We start from the raw sequence: 27,027 nt of genomic DNA, 5'->3' as shown, positions 1-27,027 counted from the left end.
GTTCCATTCTCTTCACTGTAGTGCGTTCTCAGAGTTGGTATATTAAACTTAAGGGGGTGTGGGTGGTGCAGGGGGGGCTTGCCCCCCTGCAAAAATATTATTTTACTTTTTTTTTTTTGGTTCACTTTTGAATTTCAGATACCAAAATCTTGATGTTTTGAGTTCGGTATCTCAAAACTCGGGTTTTGGTATTTCGAAATTTAAAAGTGGACCGAGTACTGCATAATGGATTTTATAGGGACAGTACATGCAGGATAATGTTCAGGAGTATTGAGGTCTAAGGGATTGGAGGAATTGAGCATTTTATTACAGATTACTTTATACACCCGGCTCGTATTTTCTCAACTTTATCTTTGGCAATTTTCCCTCGACTCCACCTGACAGTCTCCCCACCCACCTGCTATTTCCCCATTAACATTTTTTGTATTCCTACCACTTTATATTCCATTCCTTAGCAGTCCTAAATTTTCTCTACCTACTTATCTGTCTGCTTTCACCCTATCTTCTGCTCTCCACTCCCTCTGTTTTCTTCTCATCTGTTAGATAAGATAAGCTGAGAAGCTGTTTTTATTCCTAACTGTCCTCTTGCGGTGTCTGTAAGAAGAATACATATATCCAGAGTATTGAGGATAAACTCCCACCAGCTGTTCAACCCTGTGAGTCTACACACACCACCCCCTTTGCCATCATATGCACAGAGGTTATAAATACAGTACCTACCAAAATGTTATCTGCATCTCAAGAAACTGTGGGTTTAACAAAATAGGAAACTTGTACACATAGAAAATTTAAAAAGACATCCCAGTGACCATAGTAAATCAAGAATTCAGAGCAACTATACATTAACAGTAGAGAGAGGGGCAGCCACGGTGGTGCAGCAGTTAGCATTGTCGCCTCACAGCAAGAGGTTCTCCGGTTCAATCCTCAGCTGGGGTGCCTTCTGTGCGGAGTCTGCATGTTCTCCCTGTGGTCGCATGGGTTTCCGCCAAGTGGTCCGGTTTCCACCCACATCCCAAAGACATGATGTAGGTGAATTGGACACTCTAAATTGGCCCTAAGCATGAGTGTGTGCCTTCCATGGAAGGTTGGGCACCGGGCTGGCAACTCGACACTGTAAAACTCTACTGTCAATCATGAGTGTACAGGTGATCCGCTGTGGTGACCCCTAACTGGGAAAAGCTGAAAGAAGATGAACAGTAGAGAGAATCTGTGACAGCAATATACTGAGGGTTGGCTGTGTATTAACCTGGAATCAAAAGTCCATAAGCCTTATAATGTGATGTGGCAACCCTCAAATCATCTTGGTAATTAATGACTCCATTTTGTCATGTAATTCAGGTGGACATATGGTGCTTGTGATAGTGGCCTGCCTGCTTGTGGTAAAAATTAGGAACATTTCAATTAGATTAAAAAAGATTAAGTACAATTATGACAGGGTTATAACCTATGCTGGAGTGACCAGTTTGACAAGGTCTTCCCCTTTGATATACTACAGGATATGGTAGAATTAACAAATGTCATAGCAAGCACTGAGAATAGATCAGCAATGTTTTCATCACCTTGTGTAGCAATTAAATAATACAGTAAAATGGTGGCAATAAGTATGGCTAAGGGCTTAGTATCACGGACAGGGCATTTACTGATTTTTTATTTTGGCCTGAAGTGAGATGTGTAACTGTCTGGGCTACTGTTTGTACCTAGTGGGCTTTACCTCTCTGCCCAAGAGCAGAACTACTGAACAATACATTTTCTAACCCCTTAGTGTGTTATTTCATTGTTCTGTTTATTTGTCTTGTTGCACAAATCAGTGTGACTGCAGGTTTTCTTTTGGGAATCTACCTCTGACTTCAAATCCCTTCTCCCCATTGTTCTCTTTTAATCTTTCTCCTAGTGTGTTCAAGACTACCACATTTGGGGGATAGTTTCATTTGCTGTCTGGGTCTTGTTCCTCTGAACAACAAAACCACTTGTCTTGTTCATAGAGACATGCATCCCCAGAACTGGTGGAGGCGAATTAGCACTAGGAAATCATACTCTGTCTAGCATACCACTCAACTGTGCTGAATTTCTTGGTTTTTACTGGTTTTGAGGTCCAAATAATGGGGTGCTGCGATTCCCAAGTAGCACCCCTTAAGTTCCGGGTTTCCTTGCTTTTTTTTTAATTTTGTTTTTGACCTGACATCATCACATGCACGATGACATCAGCTCCATGAACAGCCTCCCAGACTGTCGGAATTGAGCTCCAGGGATGAGGTGTGAACATTTTCAGCTGGAACAACCTGTCGGAATTGAGCTTTAGGGATGATGTGAGAGCATTTCCAGCTTCTCCAAGTAAGAACGAACAGTTCTTTTTCTTCCACGAGCAATTTTTGAGTTTTGTAGTACAATATGGTTTGTACTTAGTACAAGCTGCCAGGGAATGGTTCAAAGTCTCCAGGTCCAGGAACGTCCATCAAGGCTGCTGTGTGCAAGGGAATGTGGTTCATTATTTTATTTATTCAAAGCTGCAAGCTCCTTGAAATGTGGCTCATTATGAGGTCCACGAAAACTCCTTGTTTGTACTTTGAAAGGGAATTTATGGTTGGCTATATAGTTCTTAAACTGCTAGTAAAGCACCAGGAGTACGTCTTAAGTAAGGTACCCACACAAATTTGTTCCAATAGTACAAGAAAGCCTGTATGAGCGTTTCATTCCTTTAATTCGTTACTTCCAAAACGGAACTTCATCATATACAACATAAAACATCATATCCCCTCATTTAAATACTTTTACAACACTTGTCATGTGGTCTACCACCATTTTTTTTTAAATCATATGAATAAAATCATTAATATATCACTTAATAAAAACATTTGTACACATCATTATAACAAAAAGACCTTCCACTTGGAACTTCAAACCTGCATAACATGTACTAAAATGTGCAAATCCCGCTACTAAACCTGTTAATCTATTTATGTGCTCATTTAGTTTGTTAAAACTCCATTATTAACTAATAATCTATACTATTCCTATATAGTTAAAATACTATTGTTGAACTTCGTATACTAACAAGAGACCTACCCCTTACCATACTTATTTATAAATTAAACTCATCATATTTATATTTTTTCTACTCTCATGTTGAGCACACTATTAATAGATATTCTATTGTTTAAACCTGGTTTCATGGTTGCATTCAGTAAAACTTGCCAAAAGGTCTCCCTATATTTCAAAAAATTAGACCAATTGCCTCCTCTTTCTTGTTTTCTGACCTTCTCCAACACACAAAACCTAAATTTCTTAAAATCTGTACATACGACACTATGTTTATACAATGCATTCATGTTGTCCTGTTTTTTAATGGCATAATTGTGTTGGTAAACTCTCTTCCTCAACTCATTTTCAGTTTTACCAATGTAGTAAGCCCTGCAAGATTGACACAGGGCTACATAAACAACTCACTTCATCTTACAATTGTAATTACCATTAATACTGATAACCCTATCATATCCTTCAATAATCAAGTTTCTTGTTTCAAACATAAATCTACATTCCCTACAACATCCACAAGCACTCATTTTCCCCATCATAATCCTGTTCCCCTTATTTTGATTCCTTTCAAAAAGGGTCTTCATATTATTACCCCTTCTAAACACTATCCTAGGGCTAGGGCCTAACTTTTCAATTAGACCAAAAGCCCCAAACACTCCATTCCAGTTCTTCTATAGTATTCTCCTAATTTCTGAGGAGTGTTCGTCAAATGTTAAGGTGCAACTGAATGAACCCACAGATGTATCTGATCCACCTAATGTTACATTCGGGTTTTTAAGCAAGGGAGGGTATATATCCATCCTTCTTTCTATCACATATCTTTCCTGTCCTTCAATTAATAACTTAGGGTATCCCCTAACCAATAACATCTCTTTCAAAATGTTGATTTCCTCCATAAATGTATTATGTTCGCTTGTTAATCTGGATACCCTAATCATTTGTCCTTTAATAAGGTTTCTCTTTTGCCAAAAAGGATGTTCACTATTAAAATGTAACAATCTATTTGAGTAAATACAACAGTACAAAAATTGTGCCCAATATACACCAAATACCTCTGCTAAAGTCCTTTGTACAAACTTGAATCCAAAAACAGTAAGCTGAGGTAAGGCTGCAGAATCCAAATAGTTGAACAGATAAATGATTCAGTCTTCAGAAAGTAATAAAAAACAATGCCTTCTTTAATGTCACACAAGCGCTTTCACAGAATGCTTCATCAGGTGTATATCTATGTATGTATGTATGTGTATATATATATATATATATATATATATATATATATATATATATATATATACACACCTGATGAAGCATTCTGTGAAAGCGCTTGTGTGACATTAAAGAAGACATTGTTTTTTATTTGAGTAAATAGGTTTCCTGTAAATTGATAATTCTTAACTCTTACAACTCAAATCCTTATATAAATGTACATCCAAATAATTGACCATTTCCTTATCTTTAGTACTTGTAAAGGTTAAGAAATTCATAGTACTGTTGATATATTCAAGAAATCCATCTACCTCATCCTCTCCCCCTGTGCACAATATCAGGATGTCATCCAAAAATCTATAGTACCTATAGATTTTATATTTAAATCTTGATTCCAAGACAAATTCTGTCTCCTAATACCATAAAACTACATTAGCAAAAACTGGGGCTGCTATTGCTCCCATTGCTACTCCCAGAGTCGGTTTAAAGTACTCACCCTGAAACCAGACAAAATTATTATCCAACACCAGTTCGATAAGGGTTGACAGCACAAAAATTGAGTCACTAGAAAATTTAGTACCCTTCCTAAGAGCTTTTTGGAACATTTCCAAGCCTTCCTCATGGGGGATACTTAGATACAAGTCCTTCACGTCAATACTTAAAAAATTCACTACTTCCACAAAATCCAACTCTGCTAGACTCCTCAATAAGTGCCATGAGTCCTTCAGCACATGGTCTTTCCCCTCAAAACATTTTTTCAAATGGAAATCCACCATTTTGGCTAGAGGCTCCATTTTACTTCCTCTGTCTGCCACTATAGGCCTCAAAGAACACATGTATGTTTCATGTGCAAGGGGCCTGTGATTTGAAAACAGCGCAAAGTTAATCTTGGTCTGCCCCGGCCAGATGTATTTTCTTTGAATGTGGGTTTCAATGTTGTTTCAGGAGCAGAGAAGTTTTAATGTTAAGTCTATTTTCATTGGGAGATTGCATTGCTTTGTTTAGCAGATGTCTATTAGTGTTGTGCTGTAAAATGTAAAATAAAACTTTTAAATGAAATCCAAATCATCGTAGAAGTAAAGCAGTATGTACATTACAGTATTTATGGTAAATGGAGCGAAATAGCCAAGTAATGGAACATTGGAATGGCTGCACGGGGGAGGACTGTATATGGGGAGGCCCCATTCCACCATGATTTTGTGAGGGGGGAAGGGCGACAAACTGCAGCTACGCCACTGATCAGAAGGCCATGAAGAATGACTTTTGGAGGTCCTAGCAAACTATAATATTCTTTTGCTAAGATTAGAATACTCCTACCATTAAATGCCCTACTATTACCATAAAACCCACATACTGCAAGTCACCGAAAACAAATTCCTAAAGTACTTAATCTTCACCCTTCCCAGTGAACAACATTGCTACACATTTAAAAGAAAATGGTTACCATTTACTACAGGGTCTGGGTCTTTGGGGCCATATTTTGGTTGTTTGTTCTTCAATTTGCATTTGAAAGTTGATATCCCACAATTCCATTGGAATGGGTGGGGTTACATACTTATGTATGCAAATTGTATGTTAATCAGCAGATTTGTACCTATTTTTCATGGGCCTTTGGCTAGATTTTTGATGTTTCCAGGTTGAGCGGTATGCTGTCTAGCTACCTCCTTTCTGACATCACAAGGTGTGCAGTGACACCGTAAGAGAAATACATGCATTGAAAGTGACATGCCTTTCCTGCTGCCTGCCACTCAGAAACTATAGTACCATTTTTCACACAGCACTGGAATTACTGCTTATGATCCCTTGATTTGGCCATCAGCATGTTCCTATACTCTCCTCCGAAAGAGAGACCAGGCTAAGTCTTGTTATATCTGTCCCACTTCAGTCCAGTTTCATCAGATGATTGAACCATTAGTCAAACTTGGGCCACTCACATCATATTTAGGGCTTTACCTCTGTACTTTAGCAAAGCTAGTTGATCTCTTGTTTCCAAACATATTTGTTAAACATTACCTATTTAAGAAGTGGTATAGTTATACGTACAGTAATAGTAAAAAAAAAACATTTTCATACAGTATGCATATGTTTGCTTTTTAACACTTTTCATTCGCTCCAGTAATTACAAAAGTTGCTCATTTCCTGTCTTCTATTAAATGTCACACCTCCTGAATGTAATTCTGCATGTATTGTCCACAGATGTTCCATTTATTTCTATGTAATTTGCCCTTTTCTCTTTTATCACTTTATCACTCTCACCTCTCGTTCTTTTATCTCCTTTTCAATATTCAGTACTTGAGTTACAGATGGTCTAGATTTTGATTTTCATTTTTAGCAATTGCTTTTTTAGCACCCAATAACAATAAACTTAGTAAGGTGTTGCTATGTTTTGGAAATTCAGATCCTATATCCTAGCTCAAAAGAATTATTTCATCAGTTACAACCATTTGATCTCCCAAGATTTTTAATGACGTACATTGTAGGGAAATTTTAAAATCTGCCAATAAACATTTCCATTTTCCACTCTTTCCAATCACATGTCCAGTATTTGCTGTCTGTCTCAGGAAAAATTCTCTGAAGTCTGCTTGGGATGTAAAAATACCAATGTAAATACTTCCAAGCAACAATCATAAACTTTCTGGATTTTCTTGCATGTTTGGGAGCTATACACTTGTCCTGCCATTGTTTCTTTGTGTATTGCATTTCTGTTCCCCATCTTCCCGTTCTTTTCTAAACACTTCTGATTCTTATAGTTATTGCACAATATTGCTTATGAGTACTAATTATGTTTTTTTCACAGCAGCTTCTGTTCCTGATTCAATTAAAAATGCTACTAGAGCTGTTTTTTTTTCTTTCCTTTAGTACTTCCCTGTCCCTTTCTTTTTTCTTGTACTCTTATTAATCCCTAGAAGAGAAGGCAGTATCTATCTTTCCAGTCCAAGCATTTGCATGGCTTCATCCCTTTTACTTAGCTTTTGCTTCCTAGTTATTTGTTCCCTTGCTAATTTTCTCCAATAAATTCCAGCCCCCTTGCTACTTTTTATACCCCTACTTGCAGTCATACCTATTAGAAAAAGTGCTTGTCTCCATTCCTGTGTTGGCGTAGTTCTTTTATGTTATGAATATCATATTCTATATGGTTGTTGCTCTCATGAATGTCCTGCATCCAAAATCATGTTCTCTATTTCTTGAACCCTTCATTTTTTAATTGTCTTTCCCGTCTCTTTCCTCAATCTTTTTTAACCTTATCTGATTGATTATTGAAGTTATGCACAATTTAAGTTCCCTACTAATTATATATTTTTAACAGCAGCTTCTGTTCTAAACTCAACTAAAAACCTTTACTAGAGCTGGTCTTTCATTTAGCATTCTCCCATCCCTTTCTTCTTCCCTATACTCATACATTAATCCCTGGTTGGGAAGGCAGTGCTTAACTTGAATCCAAAATTCTGCATCTCCTCATCCCACTTTATCTCCTTTCCCTCTGTAGAGATTTACTCCCAGCTTCCTCTTGCTTATTTTTTTTTCTCTCTAATTCCAGACAGATCTATTGGCAGTTATCCTTTTTTTTAATCCTGTGTTGGCTTTGTTCTTAGAACAGTTTCTACTACTTTATGAAAATAATATTCTGTGTGCATGGTGTTGCTCTGTTTGACCATACATCCATTAACCATGCATCCGTTATTCTACTTTCTCCTTATTTCTTAACCCCTCCCCCATTTCATCACCACTCATATTTCTTTTTTTATACCCTTATGCTTGTACTATGTATACAAACCTTAACTGTGTAGCTCTAGAGTGTCTCTTCAAATCAGGTATTCACCTTAATCTTTGGGGATGATTGACTTATTCCACTTAATACCTGCCTTCTTTGGCTCCTAGGTAAATTATTCCTTTAACTCTTTATTCATTATAGTCCACAGCTTCTCCTCTGGTTGTTAGTCAAGCTGAAGGGACTAAAACATTTCCACTGTTTGCATTGTACTATCCATATCCATAAACAAGAGTTTCCATTTTCTCAGTTTTGTATAATCGTTTTAGTCTCTTCCCACATATCCTTAGCTGCCATAACAGAAGCCTTTTTAATTCATAATCTTTAATACTTCATCTTATGTCCCAGTTAATATGGGTATTACTGACTCAATTAATGTGTGGGTACATAAATTACAGCCATAGCCATTGTTTTATCTTCATTACTTTTCTATCCCATAAAGACTTGAAAGCGTCTCAAAATGTTCCACAATAGAGATATCCTTTCTGGATTTATAAAGTACAAAATAGTATTAACTGCAAGTAAATACAACTGTTTTTACTTGCCCTACCAATTATATCCTTGAATTTCTGAGTCCCTTATTTTCTTTGCAATGGTTCTAAATATAAAGCAAGTAAAGGAGAAAGAGGACATCCATGCTTGGTTCCTGTGTTCAGACACAACTTGTCACAGAGGAATCTTTATATGTTATCCTAATTAATGCTTTTATTTATCAGGGAACCAACTGCTTCCATTGCTTTACTCATAAGATTCCACCTTAGTCTGCTGAATGCATTCTCTGCATCAAATCCTGCAAACAGTTGTATTCTTTACATTCTGCTTACCTTTGTATCACCATTGTTCTATTAATGTTGTCAAATGTTTGCCTTCCATCCACAAAACCACATTTTTTTTGTATCTGCCAGTTTTGGCAACACCTTTGCCATCTGTTTAGCTAGTATGGACATAAACACGTTATAATCATAGTTTAAAGTTGAAATAGGTCTGTATGAGGTTGGGTCTGATGAGCCTTTACTCTCTTTGGGCAATACAGTCGCCACAGTTTTCTTCCAAGATGCTGGAAAATACTATTAAACAAACTCTTCCAGATATCTATCATTTTTCTTTCCTCCCAACTTCACACTTCCACAGGAGTACTATCTGTTCCTAGAGACTTTCCTTGATTATACATCATCATTTTATATCCTCCAATCCTATCATCACTATCAGTTGCTGAGTCTCCTCTTTCTCTAATTTTGACATAATTAAGGCTTCCTTAAATATTTTGATTTGTACTTTTTTTCTCGATTTCCACTTCCCTCTGCTTTATACAAGTTTTCAGAAATTTTCAGAACTATTTCTACTACATCTATAGGATCTTTGGTTAATTATGTTGTCATAGGCTCCCCAACTTTGATGACAACCCTTTCTACTTTCTGTTGCCTAAGTCATTGTGCTATAGAGTTATCAAAAAATAGTTGCTTAACAGCATTTCTAAACTCATTCATATTATCAGAATACTCCCTTATTTTCTCTTTAGCTCTCTACAGCTGTTCCTCTTCTTGTTCTGTGAGATTCCCCTTATTCTGCAACACTTTAACCTTTGTCAGCCCCTCTAAATGTTTCATATTACTACTCAACCATTTCTCTTTTATTTCTAATCTAATTTTAAGTTCCCATTTTCATTTTAACCTACTCAGCTATCCCTTCTGAAGAAATTTCTATATTCCCTAATATCTCTTGAGTAATTTCCACTATCCATTCCTTAAGTTCCCCTTAACAGGTAGATGAGAAAGCACTAGTGTATGCATTTTACTTCATTATCCTGCATTTTTATCTTTGTTTTTATTGGTGCATGATCTAAAATAGTTATCAGATGTGTGTTGAAGCTTTCAATCAAATGCAGATGGTCCTGTGAAATATAGCCCAGTTATTATACCTTGGGGAGTACTATGTAAATTTTGTCCAAGTTCCTGCTTCTGAATTCATGTGTTTATGCCAAATATTTTCATGAATTTCTTCAGAAATCTACCCTGTTTTGTTATATTTTCCTTGTAGGTCTCCCTAATACGCCGTCATAGTTGCAAATGAATTTCCATTCCCCACTTGCAGGTAATACTCCCTGCTGAAATATGTCTTTTCCCCTCTTCTATCACTATTGCAGTCCATCTAGTAATCTGTATTATTAATCCCATGACCTTGTCCTTGATGTTCTGCTGAATATCCACCTTTGTCAAATTCATATGCTCATTTCTGTCCAGATATATCTCCTGCAGCATTGCTATTTGCAGTTTGCATTTCTTAATTGGAATTAGTACTCTTTCCTTGTTGTCTATACCTATAATGCCATTTACATTCCAAGCTAATATGGAGAGAGTAGCAATTGACAAAAAGCTATTGTTCCCATTTATTATACATGACATTTTTTTGAATGTGTATTTCCAACTTTTGTCTTGCATGCACACACTGTTTGGCAGGCTAATCTTTTATACAGTTGTTTCTAGTCAACTCCATTTAACTCTGACATTTTTCAAGAGTTTTAGCTTTAATGAAAACCCTCAAACAAAAAGCTAAATACATTTTCAGAACACCTCAATCTCCTGTTAACGTACTACAAACATAAAATTGTGAACATTTTCAACAATGAAGTTTAACCCTACAGATAGGAAGAATTTCCCAAAATTGGCAGCTGCCCTCCACAGGCATAATCTAATGTAAATGTGAGGTACCCATGCTAAAGTGCATGTTACAACCTGAATTACCACTTACACCAATTGCTGTCTGTTCTTTTCTTCTCTCTATTCCCCTCCTAAAAGTGAAAGACACATTTTATGTTTTTTAGAAAACACAAACTTTTAGCACTAAGAAAAAGTGCATTGGCAACTTTAAATAAAACTAAGTCATGTACAGTTCTATTAAATGTATTAAAGAGTTAAGGTTGTTGGGGAGGCTATTATCTCTTATCTACTTCCCCATAACTTCATATTTTATTTTTCACTGGACTGTTTGCCATTGTACCTTTAAAGTTTGCATTTACCTCAGTAAAGAAAGCTAAAAAACTCTCTAGCTTAATTGCTTGCACCTGCAGAGAACTCATCTACATGTAAAAGTAGTATGTAATGAGGAAAAATGGCTAACAACTTTTCAGTTGCATGAAGGATTCTTTGCAAATTTGACTCAACAGAATGTACAGAATTCCCTGGCTAAACTGGCTTCAGTTGCAAACTACTTGTCTCTCACTGAGAGCATTGCTAATTGAAAAGGTAAGCTAATATCTTTGCAGATGTTTGGCATTTTTCATAGCTACCATACTTCTGTCTTATTTTTCAAGTCTGTTTGCTAAGAAAAAAATGTTTATAGCAGAAAACAAGGACTTCAATTTACGCACCCACTCTTGTAAAAACAAGGGAGAGTATTGTTCTACATATAATCGGTATACTTTTACTCCTTAGCCCACCCCAGCAGCCCAAGATCACAGTATTATATTTACTTAAACTTGCTTCTGTCAGGCAACATCTTTTCTTGTTATACTTTAAAGCCTATATTTCTTACAACTAAAAGGTGCTTATTTACTTTAATATGTTTAACATATACAGCAGTCACTGTAAAGATTCCCCCTACATTTAAAACATCCCTCACTGCACACTCAATAAATCTTTACAGTGTAATAAACCGTTTAAATCATGAAATATTTTATATAAATACTAATAAGAACAAAAATTATTTTACTTAATTTTTTCCTTTTAGTGTCCTCCTAAACATTTGTGACATAATGTTGGGTATTTTCTTTACAGTCCACCCACACAAGTTTAACATGGTCATAAAAAGCCTAGTCTTTTCTCAGCCACTTTTTTTTTTTATTTTTTATCAGCTCCGCATTTTGCAAATGTGACTGATGATTTATAGTTTACCATTTATTCAGTAATTTCAGTGCTGCTGGTATTCTTCCTGATCATCTCCATCTTCCAACACCGAACTTTGGTTCAAGTCTAAAGTACTCCTCATTCTTCTAGTTAACTCTTAAGATTTTTCTGTCTCTGAAGCTTTTTCCTGTAGAGCGCCGGCAAATGTTTCACTGGCAAAGTCTCTCTATGAGCTTTATTGTCAGAATAAGAAGTAGAGTCCCCTTCTGCTTGCTAGTGCACTTTTTTGCTGGATAAACTTTTTTTTTATTTCCACCTTAGCTTGTTCTGCATCAAAAAATGACTGACACTCCAAGGAAGAATACTCTGAAGGCAGCTGGATACAGTAACTTGAATCGCTCACCTGCCTTGCAATATTCCCTGATTGCTGGAGTAAACCTGCATTAGAGAGATCCAAATCTGTTGGTTATGCACCCCCAACATTTTGCGCTTCTCGTCCCACCCTAGCTATGCTACTGTTCTTCAGCAGTTCACTTATTTTAAACATCTCTGAGTACTTTTAATTTTTGTTCAAAATTTCTTGAGGCCAACTCCTGTACCAAAGCTAAAACTTGAACTGCTTTTTTGCTGAGCATTTGCAAGATTTTTCTTAAGAGTTTTTCTGCGTTTCTGGGTGATTTTCTTGTACTTTTCCCAAATTTCTTGATTGCATCCAGGCAGTGTAATTACCAGCCAGTAGCTGAATTTCACCCAAATTGGTAGTTGTCACTGGCCTCCTTTCTCACTTTCATTTTTCATGCTGGGAGAGATCTAATCAACCTTTTGATCAGTTTGCAGCCAACTTGGAAGTTCCCTAGCTGATCTCTTGATAGAGAGAGTGTTTTCATGTTGTATATTGGTTGAATGGTTGTGGCTGGATAGACTTTGAGTGTGGCATCATTTTAGTTACAGAATTTAATGTCATGACAGTAAAAAACTCATATCTTTGCAGTCATTTTTCTTAAAGCAGTTATTTTTTGTTTTTATTTTCCTGCTAACTGAATTTGCTCAATACGTGTACAGCATGCATTGTGTCTTTGCTACTGTTTGTGAGGATGATGTCTGTAGTCGTACCAGTCTTTGAATGGTGGTTATTACAATTTACCACTCATTAGAGTAACACTAGTGAAAACATCGTTTAATTTTTATTGTGATCCTGTAGTTTATGCATTTCAGGCAGTGAGGTCCCGTTACCAATAGTTTTGGCTGATTGTTCTATTTATGGACATTTAAACGTTTTTATTTTTTTCTGGAACTCAGAGTTGGAATCTCATCAGTAATTACGTGGGTGTGAAAACCAGATAATCAGTTACTTAGAAGTAAACAGAGAAGACATTTGCTACCAAGATTTAGAAGTCTAACTTTTTTATTTATTTATTTCCTAGGTCCGAGTTAGAAAGAACTCCAAGAAAAAGCAATTCCCAAGAAAAAAATGTCCTTATTCCTCCACAGACACCTGTAAGGTAAGCATTAGCAGCACGAACTGTTGACATAATGTGGTGATAGAATTATTTGGTTACCATTCAATATAATTTCATTGACATTTGATTTGAGTCATCATAATTCAAATTTAGTGTAGTAAAGAAAACACAAGTAGCAGCTGAGACTAAATGTAAAGTAAACCTATCAAAAACCTGACAACTGCTGTAGTATCTTTGCCTCTGAAACAGATTTGTGATTGCTCTGGAACTACATCTGGATCCTAAGTTGTGTGCAAATGCGTATGATTAAGTATAGTTTTAGAGCATGTTTATGCATGGTTTGCTGTTCTCCCCAGAACCCTTATTCTCATTTCTGCATATCCTGTGCTTTTTCAGATGGAATTTGGACAAGTTAGTACTACATAATATGTCATTTATGAGCAGGCTGGTACTACAACATGGATCAGAAACAATTTATGCAAGGGCTCATGGCAGTTAGTGGTTAATTAGAATAGCTGTAAATGTGTTGATATAGAATTGTTTGACGTGACAAAGAAATTAAAAGTATAACATTTTGCAGTCACTACTGCACTGCTTTCGAAGCAGACTGTGGAATAGGACACAGTCTTCAATGGGCTTTGCAGCGTAAATGCAGCGTGGCTTAGGTTCATAGGATGTTACGAGGCTAACAGCCCTGAGGGGCCATTTTAAACCTAGCCATGCTTTCCAGATATGTTTGACAGGTTTTAATGCAACTCATTTTATTGGAGGTATAGCTTGGGTCTGGATGCTAGAGTGTTTGCAAGCTTGGTCTTTCTAAGAGGAACATAGGTATCAGACCAAGGGTATATTTACGATTTACTCATCCACTGATCCAGGTTAAGCTTGAGTAAGAACAGGGAGGAAATCTTCTTCACATGGATAGAAAGCTTCTTCCAGAGAAGGGGTAGTGTCTGAGATATGCTGTACCTCCAACATGTCTTATTTAAGTTGTAGATGAGGTTTAAGCTCCAAGTTGGGTATTTCGAATAACATTTGTTTTGCGAATGTGTAACTGGTACATAAGGTCTGGATCTCTCAGCAGTCTATAAGAGACCAAGTACATAGATAAGGCTTTGAGGCTGTCTGCTTAGGGCATGCTGTCTACACCATGCACTCATTTTGTGAGGATCCTCTGTGGACACTCCAGTTGTTTCGTATGCCTGGTCAAGTGCATACTAAACCAGGCATTGTGCTTGATGATTGGTCTAATGAGGACCAAGTATGATGGAACAGTGAGCTCTTTTGACCTAGATACCATACCCTTGCTTATAAGTTGTGCAGCTTAGAATGGTTTCTTTAATACAGTAAATACATGAAGGTCAAAGGCCATGTCACTGTTTACATTCTTTCCCAAAACCCTGACCACAAGGTCAACACTTTGGGATGTATTAGCAATGCAGTAATTTCTGGGCGGGGTGGTTATTATTCAGAAAGAAACTATTTTTTTTTTCTTTTTCTTTTTGGCATTGAAGTTTAGACTTGCCCTCTGGCCCCATGTATTACACTGTGTCAGACCTTCTTGGAGAATATTCATCTTTGTGGGGATTCTTTGACTATCCCTAGTTTGCACTCATGCAAATTTGGGCAGCCAGAAGCCTTTGACATTGGACTTAACTGCAGAGACATAGGTGCCAAAAAGGAGCACTGATCCCCAGGGAACTCAGTGACTGGCCATTTTGAAGAGGTAGACTCGCCTATCCTGACTTCTTGTGTCCTATCTGTGAAACAGCTGGCTTATCCAATGGGTGATGTAGGGGTTTATAACTAATTTATTGAGCTTGTCTACAATGCCAAAGTGGGATATTGTGTCATGCTTTGGTTAAGTTGAGGTAGGCAGTATACCATTTTGCCCACAGCCACTGCTTTGTTGACCTTCTCAAAGATGTCCATCAAGTTAATCTGCTCTTTATGAAACCAATCTGGGTTGAATCCAATGCCTTAAGGTTTCCTATGTCATTAGTTACCGTGTCCATGATTTTTTTATGGCCTTATACATGAGACTCTGCTTATGGTCAGTAGTTTCCTGGGTCCATGGATGACTCACCCTTGTGCAGAAGGACAACAGTTGCAGTCCTCCATTCATTTGACATGAAGCCTGTTTGGAAGCTAATAGTGCTTCTAGTGGCCCTGATAGGTGAGTAGATAGGTTAATTTTTTAATTAATTGCATATTTTGTGTAGATGCAGCCATACCCTATAGGAACAAGCACAGGGTAAACCCCAGAAACAGCCCCTCATGGTGGAACCATAATATCAGCAAGCTTTACAATAAAAGGAAGAGAATGTTGACCAAAAGTAAGAAGAGTATTTCCCAGAGTGATAGAGCTGTCATCACTCAAACAACTCAGGAGATTAATAAAATCCACCAAAGCCAAATTTGAGGCTAAAATAGCTACTTAATCCTAAGGCAAAAACAATGCCGTTTTTAGTTGTGTTCATAACCTCAGAAGCACAAAACAGCAATTTGCTGAGCTGATTATAAGTGATGTTGCCTACACTGAGGCTAAAGATTAAGCAAACCTACTGGCCTATAAATCATGCTCAAAACTTTAACCCTCACTCACTTCTGTCTGTCCCACAAGTTATACCTGAAACCGACTTGCCTCCAACTGTCACAGAAGAAAGTCCTAAATGGACTATCAAAAGCTAAAAATACTGCATTGATGGGTCCTGAAAATATCCTTCAATGCATCTTAAATAGCAAGAAGCACAGTTTAGCCGTCCCCCTAACAACACTGTTTAACTGCTGCGCCTCTCCAAGTTTTGTACCAAGCGAATGGAGAACAGCTTCAGTCATTCCCCTGTCTTTGGGTGGATCTTCCATAGACTGTTATACAACCTATTGATGTGATTCCACCAGGGTGGCTTGCTTTTTTCGTTAGCTCTGCACTTCTTGGTAGGTACAGCTGCCTCTATGCAGCTATTAACATGCTTGTACAGGGTTTCTGGGAACAGTTCTGCATAGGCAGCAGTGTTCTCAGGGTTCATAGGAGCTTGAAATTTTGTCAGGTTATCACTTAGTAGTAAGATGTTAGCCTTAGAGTAGTTCCTGAATATTCCAGGGTTAGCTGAGGTTCCAGGTTTTATTTTTTCTTCAAAGGAGACCATTTTGTGGTTTGACATTACCAGAGAAGAAATTACTCTAGTGGGTATACAGCACTCTCCCATATTAGTGAGGACCATATCCAGTATGGCTGCACCCCTGGTTGGTTTACTGACAGTCTGGTCCAGGGAGTTTGTGTTTATAAAATCTATGAATCTGTGTTTGGTGTTGTGTATGATTCCCAGTTAATAGTGGGGTAATAAAAGTTGCCCATGAGTATAATATTAGGTTGGATGGTGAGTGTTTCCACTAGGTTTAAATACATAGTATGGGCTTCCTGGGACATAGAGAGAGACCTGTAGCTTGTAAGGAAGTGGATTTTGCCTTGGGTGATTTGGACATGGAGAAGCTCAAATGCATTGTCCTGTTTGGCCAACCTGGAGTTATATTTATTTTTGGTGTAAATCAAGACACCTCCACCTTTAGTCCCCGTCTGTGTAGTATAAATGTGTGAAAGGCATTATAACCTTGCACTGTCTGTGTGCTGTCCATTGCTTTAAACCATGTCTCAGTGACTGCACAGACATCAGTGTTCTCTAGGGTGAAGAGAGCTCCTAGGGAGTGGAGTTTTTTGTTTAGACTCCTAGCATTGAGCAGTAACATATTCAGTTTTTCTTGGTTTTGATTTGTCATGTCAGAAGTACTTTCAATTTGGCATTGCCTAAAAATGGCACTATGGGGGAGGGCAATGTTTTAGCTAATATTCAAATGCCTAGAGGGGAGTGGTGCAGACAGTCCCTGGCAAAGCAATGCTGACAAATATTGCACTCCCTTAGAATAACACCAGAAACGAAGTCAATTATTTAAGGCAGTCACCTTTTGTTTATATTGTGGCATCATCCTTGGAGAAGGTAAAATGCTGTTCAGTGCTAGGCTCATACCAGCCTGGGACACACATGATGTCTCTCTTCATATAGTCTATGGAGGTAAGTCTCAGGTCATTTACACCAACATCAATGATGATAGTTATACTGGTACTTGTCCAATGACCCGAGTGTGTGTATAATGTGGCAGATCCTGGCCCCTGATAAGCAATTGACTGAGACTTTCTCCTTACCCAGCCTGGTGAGAGGACATAAGAGTGTCTCACAATGGAGTCTCCAGTAACCAGAATGTTGGATTGTATGGTGGCTTGCCTTATGGGCTTAGAAGTAGAGATGCCATGTGTTGATGTGGGTGTTTTGAAAGAGTTCATTCAGGGCTGCTAAGGGTATTTCTTATGTTTACTTTGTCTAGGAGGTCTTTGGGGTTTAGGAAGGTTATATTCAATTCCCTCAGCATATGTGAGGCTGTGTGTCTGCTTTGAATTGTGTGTGATGGGTGGCAGTGTGTGTACTACTGACAACCTCCTTGACATTGAGTGATTTTATGCGAGAGCTTTATCTCTATTGACATTGTGTAAATACATCTCTCTCATGCCATGTCAGTTTGTTTATGAATTAACTGGCTGTCAGTAAACATGAGACAATTTATACATTGGCTTAGGATACCCATACCCATACCAAGCCGGTAATGGAAGTAGTGGGAAAGTTCATATCTTTGGCAACGGACCCATTTTTATTGATTAGACAGTTGGAGTGAGATATAAAGTAACATCAGGAGTATCCAGTTTGCAACTTTGGGGGGGGGGCAATGCTTGTTACTGCAAACTAGCTGTCCTGTGTGCAACTAGGTACTGGTGAAATTTCAGTGGTGCTTTTACAGAAAAAAGTGTCAACTCAATGTGTCTGCATCTAACGAGGGCACTGCCAAACCATTGAGGGGAGCTAATAAGTAGACCTTAATGATTTATGGATGAAGTATTTGGTCAGTCATTATGAAGTTAGGTTACACAGCAGGAATTCAAGTAGTACTTACTGAAAAGAAAGAATTAGCTTGTCACGAATGATAAAAAGAGGGGAGTTGCCTGAATGTCTGCTGCCTGGCTACTACTAGTGCTGGTCTCAGCATAGCTTCACACTTTTGCAATACAATGCTCCTTTGCTTCTTCTCTTGTCAGAAGCAAAACAGTAGTACCAATCCTAAGATGAGAAGCAGGCCAGAGGCTGTTTGGTCATCAGCAGTCTTGTCCCAAATGATGCAAGGGTCTGTCGGCTTGTTGTTGCCTTTTCATGATAGATGTCTTGAAGAGCAACCAGATCAATCAGGAAGGTTTGTGTCAAACACAGACACTCGCTGCCCAACCAGAAAAAGTCAGGAATCAATGCACTTTGCTTCTTCTGTCACCAGGAGCAAAATATAAGCACAAATTCCAACCTGGCACCTATGAAGCAATTGGTAGGCTTTTCGGTGATTAGCAGGCTTCAGGAAATAATGTCCCTTTGCTCCTTCTGTCACCAGGAGCAAAACAGAAGCATTAATCCCAAGAAGACTATTATCTTAGGTATGAACCCAATTATTCTCACTAGGGGTAATATAGAATTGTTGACTATGGGTAAGGCCATTCTAACAACAAAACAGGATAAGTTAATTCAGGTACCCAAAGGGAAATTGGATAGGCTTAAAATAGCTTGCAAGGACCACTACCCTTGTACTTGTCTGTGAACATGTTTCATGCTATTGAGGTAGGCATCCGGGAATATTAGCAGGTGTTTCTGGCCATGGAGAGTGCATTGAGGTCCTGTTCCCTAGTGATAGTTGTTTGGGGCGCTATTGTTGAAAGTATCTTTGTAGACATGATTGAGGAAAAGTGGCATAAAATTAGAGCTGAGTTTATCGGCCAGTAGATTTGCTATATCCTCCAGCTCAGTATAAATGTCTGCATTTATAATTAGTTTAGCACATTGTTGTGTATTGCCTTTGAGTTTTTGGACATAGCTAAAAAATGCCTTGTGGTTGTCCTTTATCCTGAGAGGTTACTTTTGCCTCAAATTTGGCTTTGATAGACTAAATTAGTCCCCTGAGGAATTTATTTAGTTTGAGGGAGTTCTTACCTCGCTGCATTTCATTTCCTGTTTTGGCCATGATTTTCTTTTTGTTATGCAACCTGTTTATGGTGGGATTCTACGAGGGTGGCTGTTTTTGAGTCTGTCCTGTCCTTATTTCAAGAAGGTACTTCTGCCATTCTGCATGCTTATACATGATTGTAAAACGTTTTTGTGATCGACTCTGCATTGACATCAGTGTTCCCTGTGTTTTGGGGGCCTTGAAATTTTGTCATGGTCTCACTTAAAAGTAAGAAGCAGGGCTTGCTTGGAACAATTCATAAAATTTGCAAGGTTACTTGGTGTCCCAGGTCTTATTTTTATTTCAAAGGATACAGCTTTATGGCCCAACCTGATCAACAAGAACATAGGATTTGGGGGGTGCAACTATCCCCCCATGCTGGGCATATGGACTATCTAGTACAAGCCATTTGTGCTGGCAAAGTCCAGGAATTTTTGTGCCTACAAGTTTGAGGTTGTGTATGCTTTCCATTGTATAGTGCGACGGTTGAAGTCACTGATGAATATGTTGGATTGAATAGAAAATGACTCAAGTTCTTTAAGTAAGTTCATTTGAGTGGTATGGGTTTGTTGGGTCATAGAGGGGGACCTGTTTCTTGCAAAGATATGGTATGGGACTTTGCTTTTGGTGATGTGAATTTTAAATTGGCCCGTTAGTGCACTGAAAAGTTGTAACCATTAGATCTGTCCTTTAATAGAGATCATTTACTGTAGCATCAGCTGGCTGAACAGTCTGTGGTTTGTGCTCCCAGAGGACACTGTTAGTGTGTTAGTGCTGCTGGAATCATTTGCTTAGTGCTGCTGGAACCAGAGCAGTGGATGAGGTTAAGGAGGTCCACACAGCCTATCTGGACCTCGCCAATGTCTTTGACACCATCCCCCACTCTGGAATCATAGATAAACCTACTAAGCTGAGCATTAATCCCTGCATCACTCGATGGGTTCCCAACTGGCTTATTGACAGAACCTACACTGTAAAAGTAGCCGACTCCAAATCCAGCTTCAGACAAGTGGAGTACCTCAGGGTTCAGTCCTGGGACCACTCTTGTTTGGCATCTACTTCTCTGAAGTACAGGCCAACACTAAGGGACTCTAGCTAACAAAGTTCGCAGATGACTGCAAACTGGGAGCCATTATTGAATCCCCAAATGATGTGGATATTCTACAAAAGAGCCTTACAGAAACAGATGCTTGGTGCCAGAGCCATGGGCTCAAGCTCAATGCCAAGAAATGTATAGTTATCCCCTTTGGGAAAAAACATGTACCTGTGACTTACGACATAGGTGGCAGTAAATTAAACATCAAAAGTGTGATAAGAGACTTAGGGACACAGGTTGTCAGTGGTCTCACCTTCATAAACCACATCACCACAACAGTCAGGAAATCCTTCTATGTGGCACACCTCATCGCTAAGGGCTTTTTTCATCCAGAAAAAATGAGGTCATTGTCCCACTGTACTCATCCCTCGTTAGACCCATTATAGAATACAACGCCCCATTTGGTATGTACCTCTCAATACATCTGCAACAACTGGAAAGGCCACAGAAATACCTCACTAAAAGAATCACAGTGCTAAAGCAGATGCCCTATACTGACCGTCTAAAAACACTCCAGCTATACTCTGTCACATATCGTCTACTCAGAGACTATCTCTGCTTAACATACAAGACCATATCAAACCCAGAGCTGTTGGACATGCTACACTTAAAGAAATGTGGATTTACTTGTGCTGCTGTATTAAAGAGTTTTTCTGAAGCATGCTTTTTTTCTTTCTGTTTTTAGACACTTAAAGAAATCTCAATCCCTCAGAGCCACACGCTCCAGGGATCTAAACCTTGTCATCACAATGAACAAAACTTGCTGGAGGGATAGGTTCCTGACCCAGAGACTCCCCAGACTCTGGAATAGACTGCCCATACTTGTCAAGCCGAGCACCTCTTTGGCCCTCTTCAAAAGGAACCTTGACGATTGGATGGTAGATAGGAAATTCATCCCGGGGATCATGTCAGTCGCCCTGCTAGACAGGGCTCCAGGGAAGTAAGTATTGTGGAAAGAAATAGCCAGGGAATTGTTATGGCTAGGCTTGTATATGCCTAAGGCAGATAGCCTAGTACCAACCTACGAACCTATGATTTGGAGTTCCATTAAGTTACACAAGAAGACATACTGAATTTGACTTCAGGTCTGTAAGTGACTGCTCAAGAGTATAAAATCTGACATGACATGATCTGGTGCATTCACTTTAAAGTAGCACTGGTATGCAACAAGCAGCAGTCCATTCAGCACTTTTTTATTTATTTGTTGTTGACTGGGTTGGTCTCATTGGGCTGGTAGCCTTTTGTCAAGGGAGACCCAAGATGGTATTTATACTATTAGGGGAAATTTGGCTGGCAGGGTGTCAAGGAACCTCTCCTACTCTTTGGAGCTGCTAGATGGTGTAGGGGGGCTCGTATAGCAACAATGAAGAAGCCTAAGGAAAGCAGCAGGATGGAGGAGGAGAGAAAAGTTATTGAGAGTTTGGAGGTGGAAAAACGAGAATTTGGCACAGAGTCAGCTAACCCTGTTTAGCACTAACTTCACCACTTGGATCTTGAAGAAAAGAAGAATTTGAACAGAAGAGCCCTGACTTCAACACCTAGAACTTGAACAGAGGAACAGTATGAACATAAGAGCTATTATGTAACTGCTGGAGCCAGAAAAAGTCTTGATAGTGAACACAGACTGGAACACCACAGAACCACACTCTGAGACCATGGGTATTCTTGTAACTGTGCATACCCCACTGCAACCAAGTATAGCTCTTCTAGCCACTTGGACTGCATTTAACATTTATGTAATTTGCAGTACAGTGAAAATTGTTATCCCAGGGCCACACTCTACACTGCTGTATTCCATACACCATAAGCACAGTTTGCCTATAGTGTTACCCCAGGGCCCCACTCAACACTGCTGTATTCCTTACACCATAGGCACAGTTTGCCTATGCTTGAAGATTTGAGATACCTTATTTTTATTAAAGCTTTTGTACAGTCTGTAGTCCACCACTTGCTGTATTTTTATTCCACTGGCACAAAAAGCCTACATAAAAGGTTTTATGGTCTCACTTGTGCACAGCCATGAGCTCTGTAAAAATAGGCATTGTGACTTGTTTCCACTGTAAGCTATTTCTATGGATTTGTGTATTTTTCAAAAAATTGGAGTGCGGCTCTAAGTGGCTACCTTCCCTGCATATAAAAAGGCTGTCTTCATCAGAAAAAAGAATGGAGCTGGTCACATTAATCATGTATGTGAGCCTCTTATAAGCAGGCACGGTAATCCTTTTTGCCAAATGAGAAGATTAGTCTTTCATAATGTATTTCAGGAAATATCAACCCTGTAAAGGTGGGCAGAGCCTCTTGTATTACATTTGATATAAGCATTGAGCATTGATAAGGACAAGACAGACTGGGAAAAGTTCTATAGTAAAGCTTTCATAATTTACTTCACAGAATATGGGCCCCACAAACATAGACTCATCTTCTCATATTTCATTTGATACAAAACAGGCTAATGAAGTCTGGTGATACTCTCATAAAAGTAGGCATTTTCAATGATCAAACTGTAAAGTACTCTAAAAAAAAATCTGTTGGATAGACCTGGTGAAGCTCAAGTGAAAATATTTTCTTAAATATAATTCTATAGCGGAAGCTCATGGTATGTTGTCAGTTTGATAAAAATAAAAGCCTTTTTACTAAGAATGAGGTTCTAAAGGCTTCTGAGCTGGCAAACCCTTCTAGGTCTTTCAGGAATATTCACACATGGGACTAACCTTTAAACTTTGGGATTGACTCCTTGTTTTTTTTTTTTTTTTTTTTTTTAACATTTTCCAGATTTTCCTCCCATCATCTCCCCTGGACCTTCCCACCATGGTCTGTAACTGCCTTTAAATAACTGATGCACTTGAATGCAGTGTATTAGAACAAGAACTCATCTCCATATATTTACTTAACTGAATAAACTACTTGAAACTTTACCAAGGTGTCTTTATTCTAACCACAGGGCGAGCATCGGAGAGAAGTCTCCTAGATCTGCTTGGTAAAGTGAATTTATCTGGACGAATCCTTTGTACTCTGTTTCTTGTTACTCCCGTCATCCTCTGGATCACCAGTGGGATACCAGACAGACTTGAGCTTTTCGGATTTCCTCTGGTTTCTAAACTTAAAAGAAGGAAAAGCAACAATTTTACAGTATTTTCAGTAAATATGAACATTAAGAAAGATAGGGATACTGATTGTGTGCTGAATGTCATGTGGATATTATTATTAGAGGATGTAAGATTCCTGACAATTGAAGAAAGACTGCAAGCAGAAAATTTGTGGGGTGGAAATATAATATGGAACTTAAAGTGAAAGTTGTTTTGGAGTGGCTGTGTTATGGAAAAAAGTGAAAAACTTGCAAAATTGGTAGGGATGGGCAAGTTAACTGTTGTGGATGTGAGGTGGAGAAATGATTTTTATAGAATTATAGCATTATGTGTGTGTATAACTACCAAGGAAAGAGAGAATCTGTTTCATCAAATATTAGACTATGGTGATTAACATTAAGATTATAATTGCAGAGAACTTTAATTGTGATTTAAGGAGAAGACATGAAAAGAACATATGTAAAAAATACTGGAAGTGATAAAATGTGATAAATTAGCTGTATGGAACTGAAGTAATTTGACTGACTTACAGAAGGGGGCACTTGGATCTGAAATTCGTTATTTTAGATTATCGGAAGGCTTGGGGCTAGCAGTTGGTGTTACAGTTGCAATGGGTTTTTCAGACTATTTAGCAATATGAATGGAAGTGATGGACGAAAGGGAGTATATTAAAGTAGGAAAGAGGATAAAAAGAATAAACGAGAAATTATGGGATGAAACTGGAGAGTGGAAAGTGTTGCGGTTATGGACGAATCATATAACTATGAAGGACTTTAAAAAAAAATGGTCTGGTCTGAGTGGTCGATTTGAACTTGAAGTATAAAGTGTTTTTTTATGTGGTAGGGTGATGTAAAAAAGGAAATGAAAGTGAAGTATGAGGAAATTTATAGAAATGTCTTAGAGAATTTAGGGAATAATGCAAGACAGTTTTATGATATGGAAAAAGATGAGAGAAATTAAAAATGTAAAGGGAGAGGAAAAAAGGACATGAGCAAATGAGTATTGTAGTACAACATGTGGGAAATGTGTATAAGAGTATAAAGATGGAAAATGAGAGATTTGAAAGTAAAGCAGTTCCCAAAAAGAGTTGAGAACAATTTGCAAAAGAAATTACCATTAGTAAATTGGATGAAGTACTTAGGAAAGTAAATGCTCATTTAGTATCTGGCCCAGGTGGTATATATAGGATATGAAATGTATGAGAATTTAATGAATTGACATGTTGAAATAAGGGTTTGTTTATGAAGAGTTATGTAGTGGGATATTAACTTTTTTTATGGGATAAAGAAGAGAAGAATTAAATAAAAAATGGAGACCCATCACACTAAGTAACACATATTATATTTATATGGAAATAATACAAAGGAGAATGGAAAAAAGTATGTATGGTATAAAGGGAAGGAATGTCAAAAATTGCTCTTTGTAAGAGTAACCTAAAAAGAAAGGCCCAAATTTGTGCAGAGCTGGTAGTTAATGATATCACATATACTGAGTTTGTGGACATAGAACCTGTTAGCCACAGGTTAGTTGTGAAAACATCAATCCCCTGTCCCCACCACATGTATGCCATGACATCCCTCTACCATCTCTAAAGAGCTGGTTGTAAACATGCTCTCTAAGGCCAAAAACACTGCATCTATGGGACCTGATAACATCTCAGGCTGTGTCCTACATGGGCTCCAACAAGAATTAGCAACACCATTGGGTACTCTGTAAACCACTTCTGGATAAACGAAAATATGACGCCAGACCAGTCAAGGTTTGTGGTTCACCATTGGGTACTCTCTTCAGTCATAGTCTAAGCACTGGCTTCATCCCAGCTGAATGGAAAATGGTCACTGTTATTCCCTTGCACAAAGGTGGTACTTCCACTGACACCGGGAACTACAGCCCTATTAGCCTGATTAGCCTCATCTTCAAGACCGTAGAGAGAATCATCATGGACCTTATCAACAAAGATACACTTGACCCTACTCAGTTTGGATTTGTCAAAGGGAGATCATGCCTGTTAAATCTGGTGGACGTCTTTGAAACAGTCACCAAGGTCTGGATGAGGGAAATATGTGCATACAGCCTACCTAGACATAGCCAAGGCTTTTGACATTATCAACCTTTCAGGCATCATTGACAAACTCACCCAGCTTCGTATCAATCCTTGTATCATTAGATGTGTCGGTAACTGGCACACTGATAGAACACACATAGTCAAAATAGGCGAATCCACTTTCAATAGCAGACCTGTAACCAGTGGTGTTCCATAGTGATCAGTCCTGGACCTCTACTGTTTGGAATTTATTTCTCCAAAGTACAAGCAAAAACTAAAGGTCTGTGACTGACAAAGTTTGATGTTGACTACAAACTGGGAATGGTTATAGAATCTCCAGATGATGTCAACATCCTACAAGAGGGTCAAACAAATGATTGGTGCCAAAGTCATGCCCTTAAACATGCTGTAAAAAATGTATTATCATCCCTTTTGGAAAGAGTTATGTTCCTGCTAACTACTGCATCAGTAGCAACACCCTAAGTACGCACTCACTGGTGAGAGACCTGGGAGCACAGGTTGACAGCAATATTACCTTTGATCACCATGTCTCCACAGTGGTAAGAAAGGCATTCTGTATTGCTCGTCTTATAAGTAAGGGCATTGCCTCCAGATAAAAAGAAGTTATAACCTCTCTGTACTCTTCTCTTATCAGGTACAATGCCCCTTTTGATATGTACCTTTCTAAGCACCTGCAACAATTGGAGAAGACCATAAAGTTTCCTGACAAGGAAAATTCAAGGTCTTCAGCATCTGTCATTTACAGACTATCTGAAATTACTGTCACTTTATTCTTTTTCATACAGACTACTCAGAGGCAATCTCTGCCTTGCATATAAGGCAATCTCTGACCCTGCTTTATTGGAAATGCTTCATATCCACAAGTCAAATGGTACACTGGTTAGGTGCTCTAAAGACTTCAGCGTGGTATGTGACATTAATAGAACCTTCTGGAGGAACAGATTTGTCTCCCAGAGGTTATCACACCTTTGGAACAGACTCCTACTTCATGTCAAACATAACACCTCATTGGTCCTCTTCAAATGCAATCTGGATGATTGGATGGGTAACAGTAAATTCACCCTGGGGGTTCCATTTGTGTCCCTCTTGGACAAGGGCAGTAGGTGCTGATCGTGGAAATAAAAGGTAGAGCATGGCTAGGCTTGTAAGGGCCCTAGGGCTATTAGCCTAGTAACTTCCTATGATCCTAACTCCAAGATCACACAATCCTTGGGGAAAGGAAATATATCCCTACCTGCAGATTGTTGATCTAGCTCACTGGTCGACCATCTGCATATATTGACTAAATGTGGTTAATTAAACAGATGTCAACAGACCTTCATTTCGACAAAATGCAGGGTACTTACTTTATATGTATATAAATGTGTTTGCCCATGCAAA

The 27,027-nt window shown here is 38.4% G+C and overlaps 1 protein-coding gene across 2 annotated transcripts in view; it reads left to right on the top strand.

Moving 5' to 3' along the window:
* The window catches only part of RB1 (RB transcriptional corepressor 1), a 3,440,561-nt gene that overhangs the window by 1,380,637 nt on the left and 2,032,897 nt on the right, over positions 1–27,027 (top strand). For both annotated transcript variants that reach the window (XM_044073175.1, XM_044073174.1), the window contains exon 11: positions 13,275–13,352. In XM_044073175.1, the coding sequence (XP_043929110.1) occupies positions 13,275–13,352 (78 nt within the window). The remainder of the gene's footprint in view (positions 1–13,274; positions 13,353–27,027) is intronic.

This window comes from Protopterus annectens, chromosome 5.part1 (genome assembly GCF_019279795.1).
Source record: "Protopterus annectens isolate FY-2018-M chromosome 5.part1, PAN1.0, whole genome shotgun sequence".
NCBI classification, from domain to species: Eukaryota; Metazoa; Chordata; order Ceratodontiformes; family Protopteridae; genus Protopterus; species Protopterus annectens.
The sequence above is the reverse complement of the archived record's forward strand: the minus strand, read 5'-3'. Positions and strand labels throughout refer to the sequence as shown.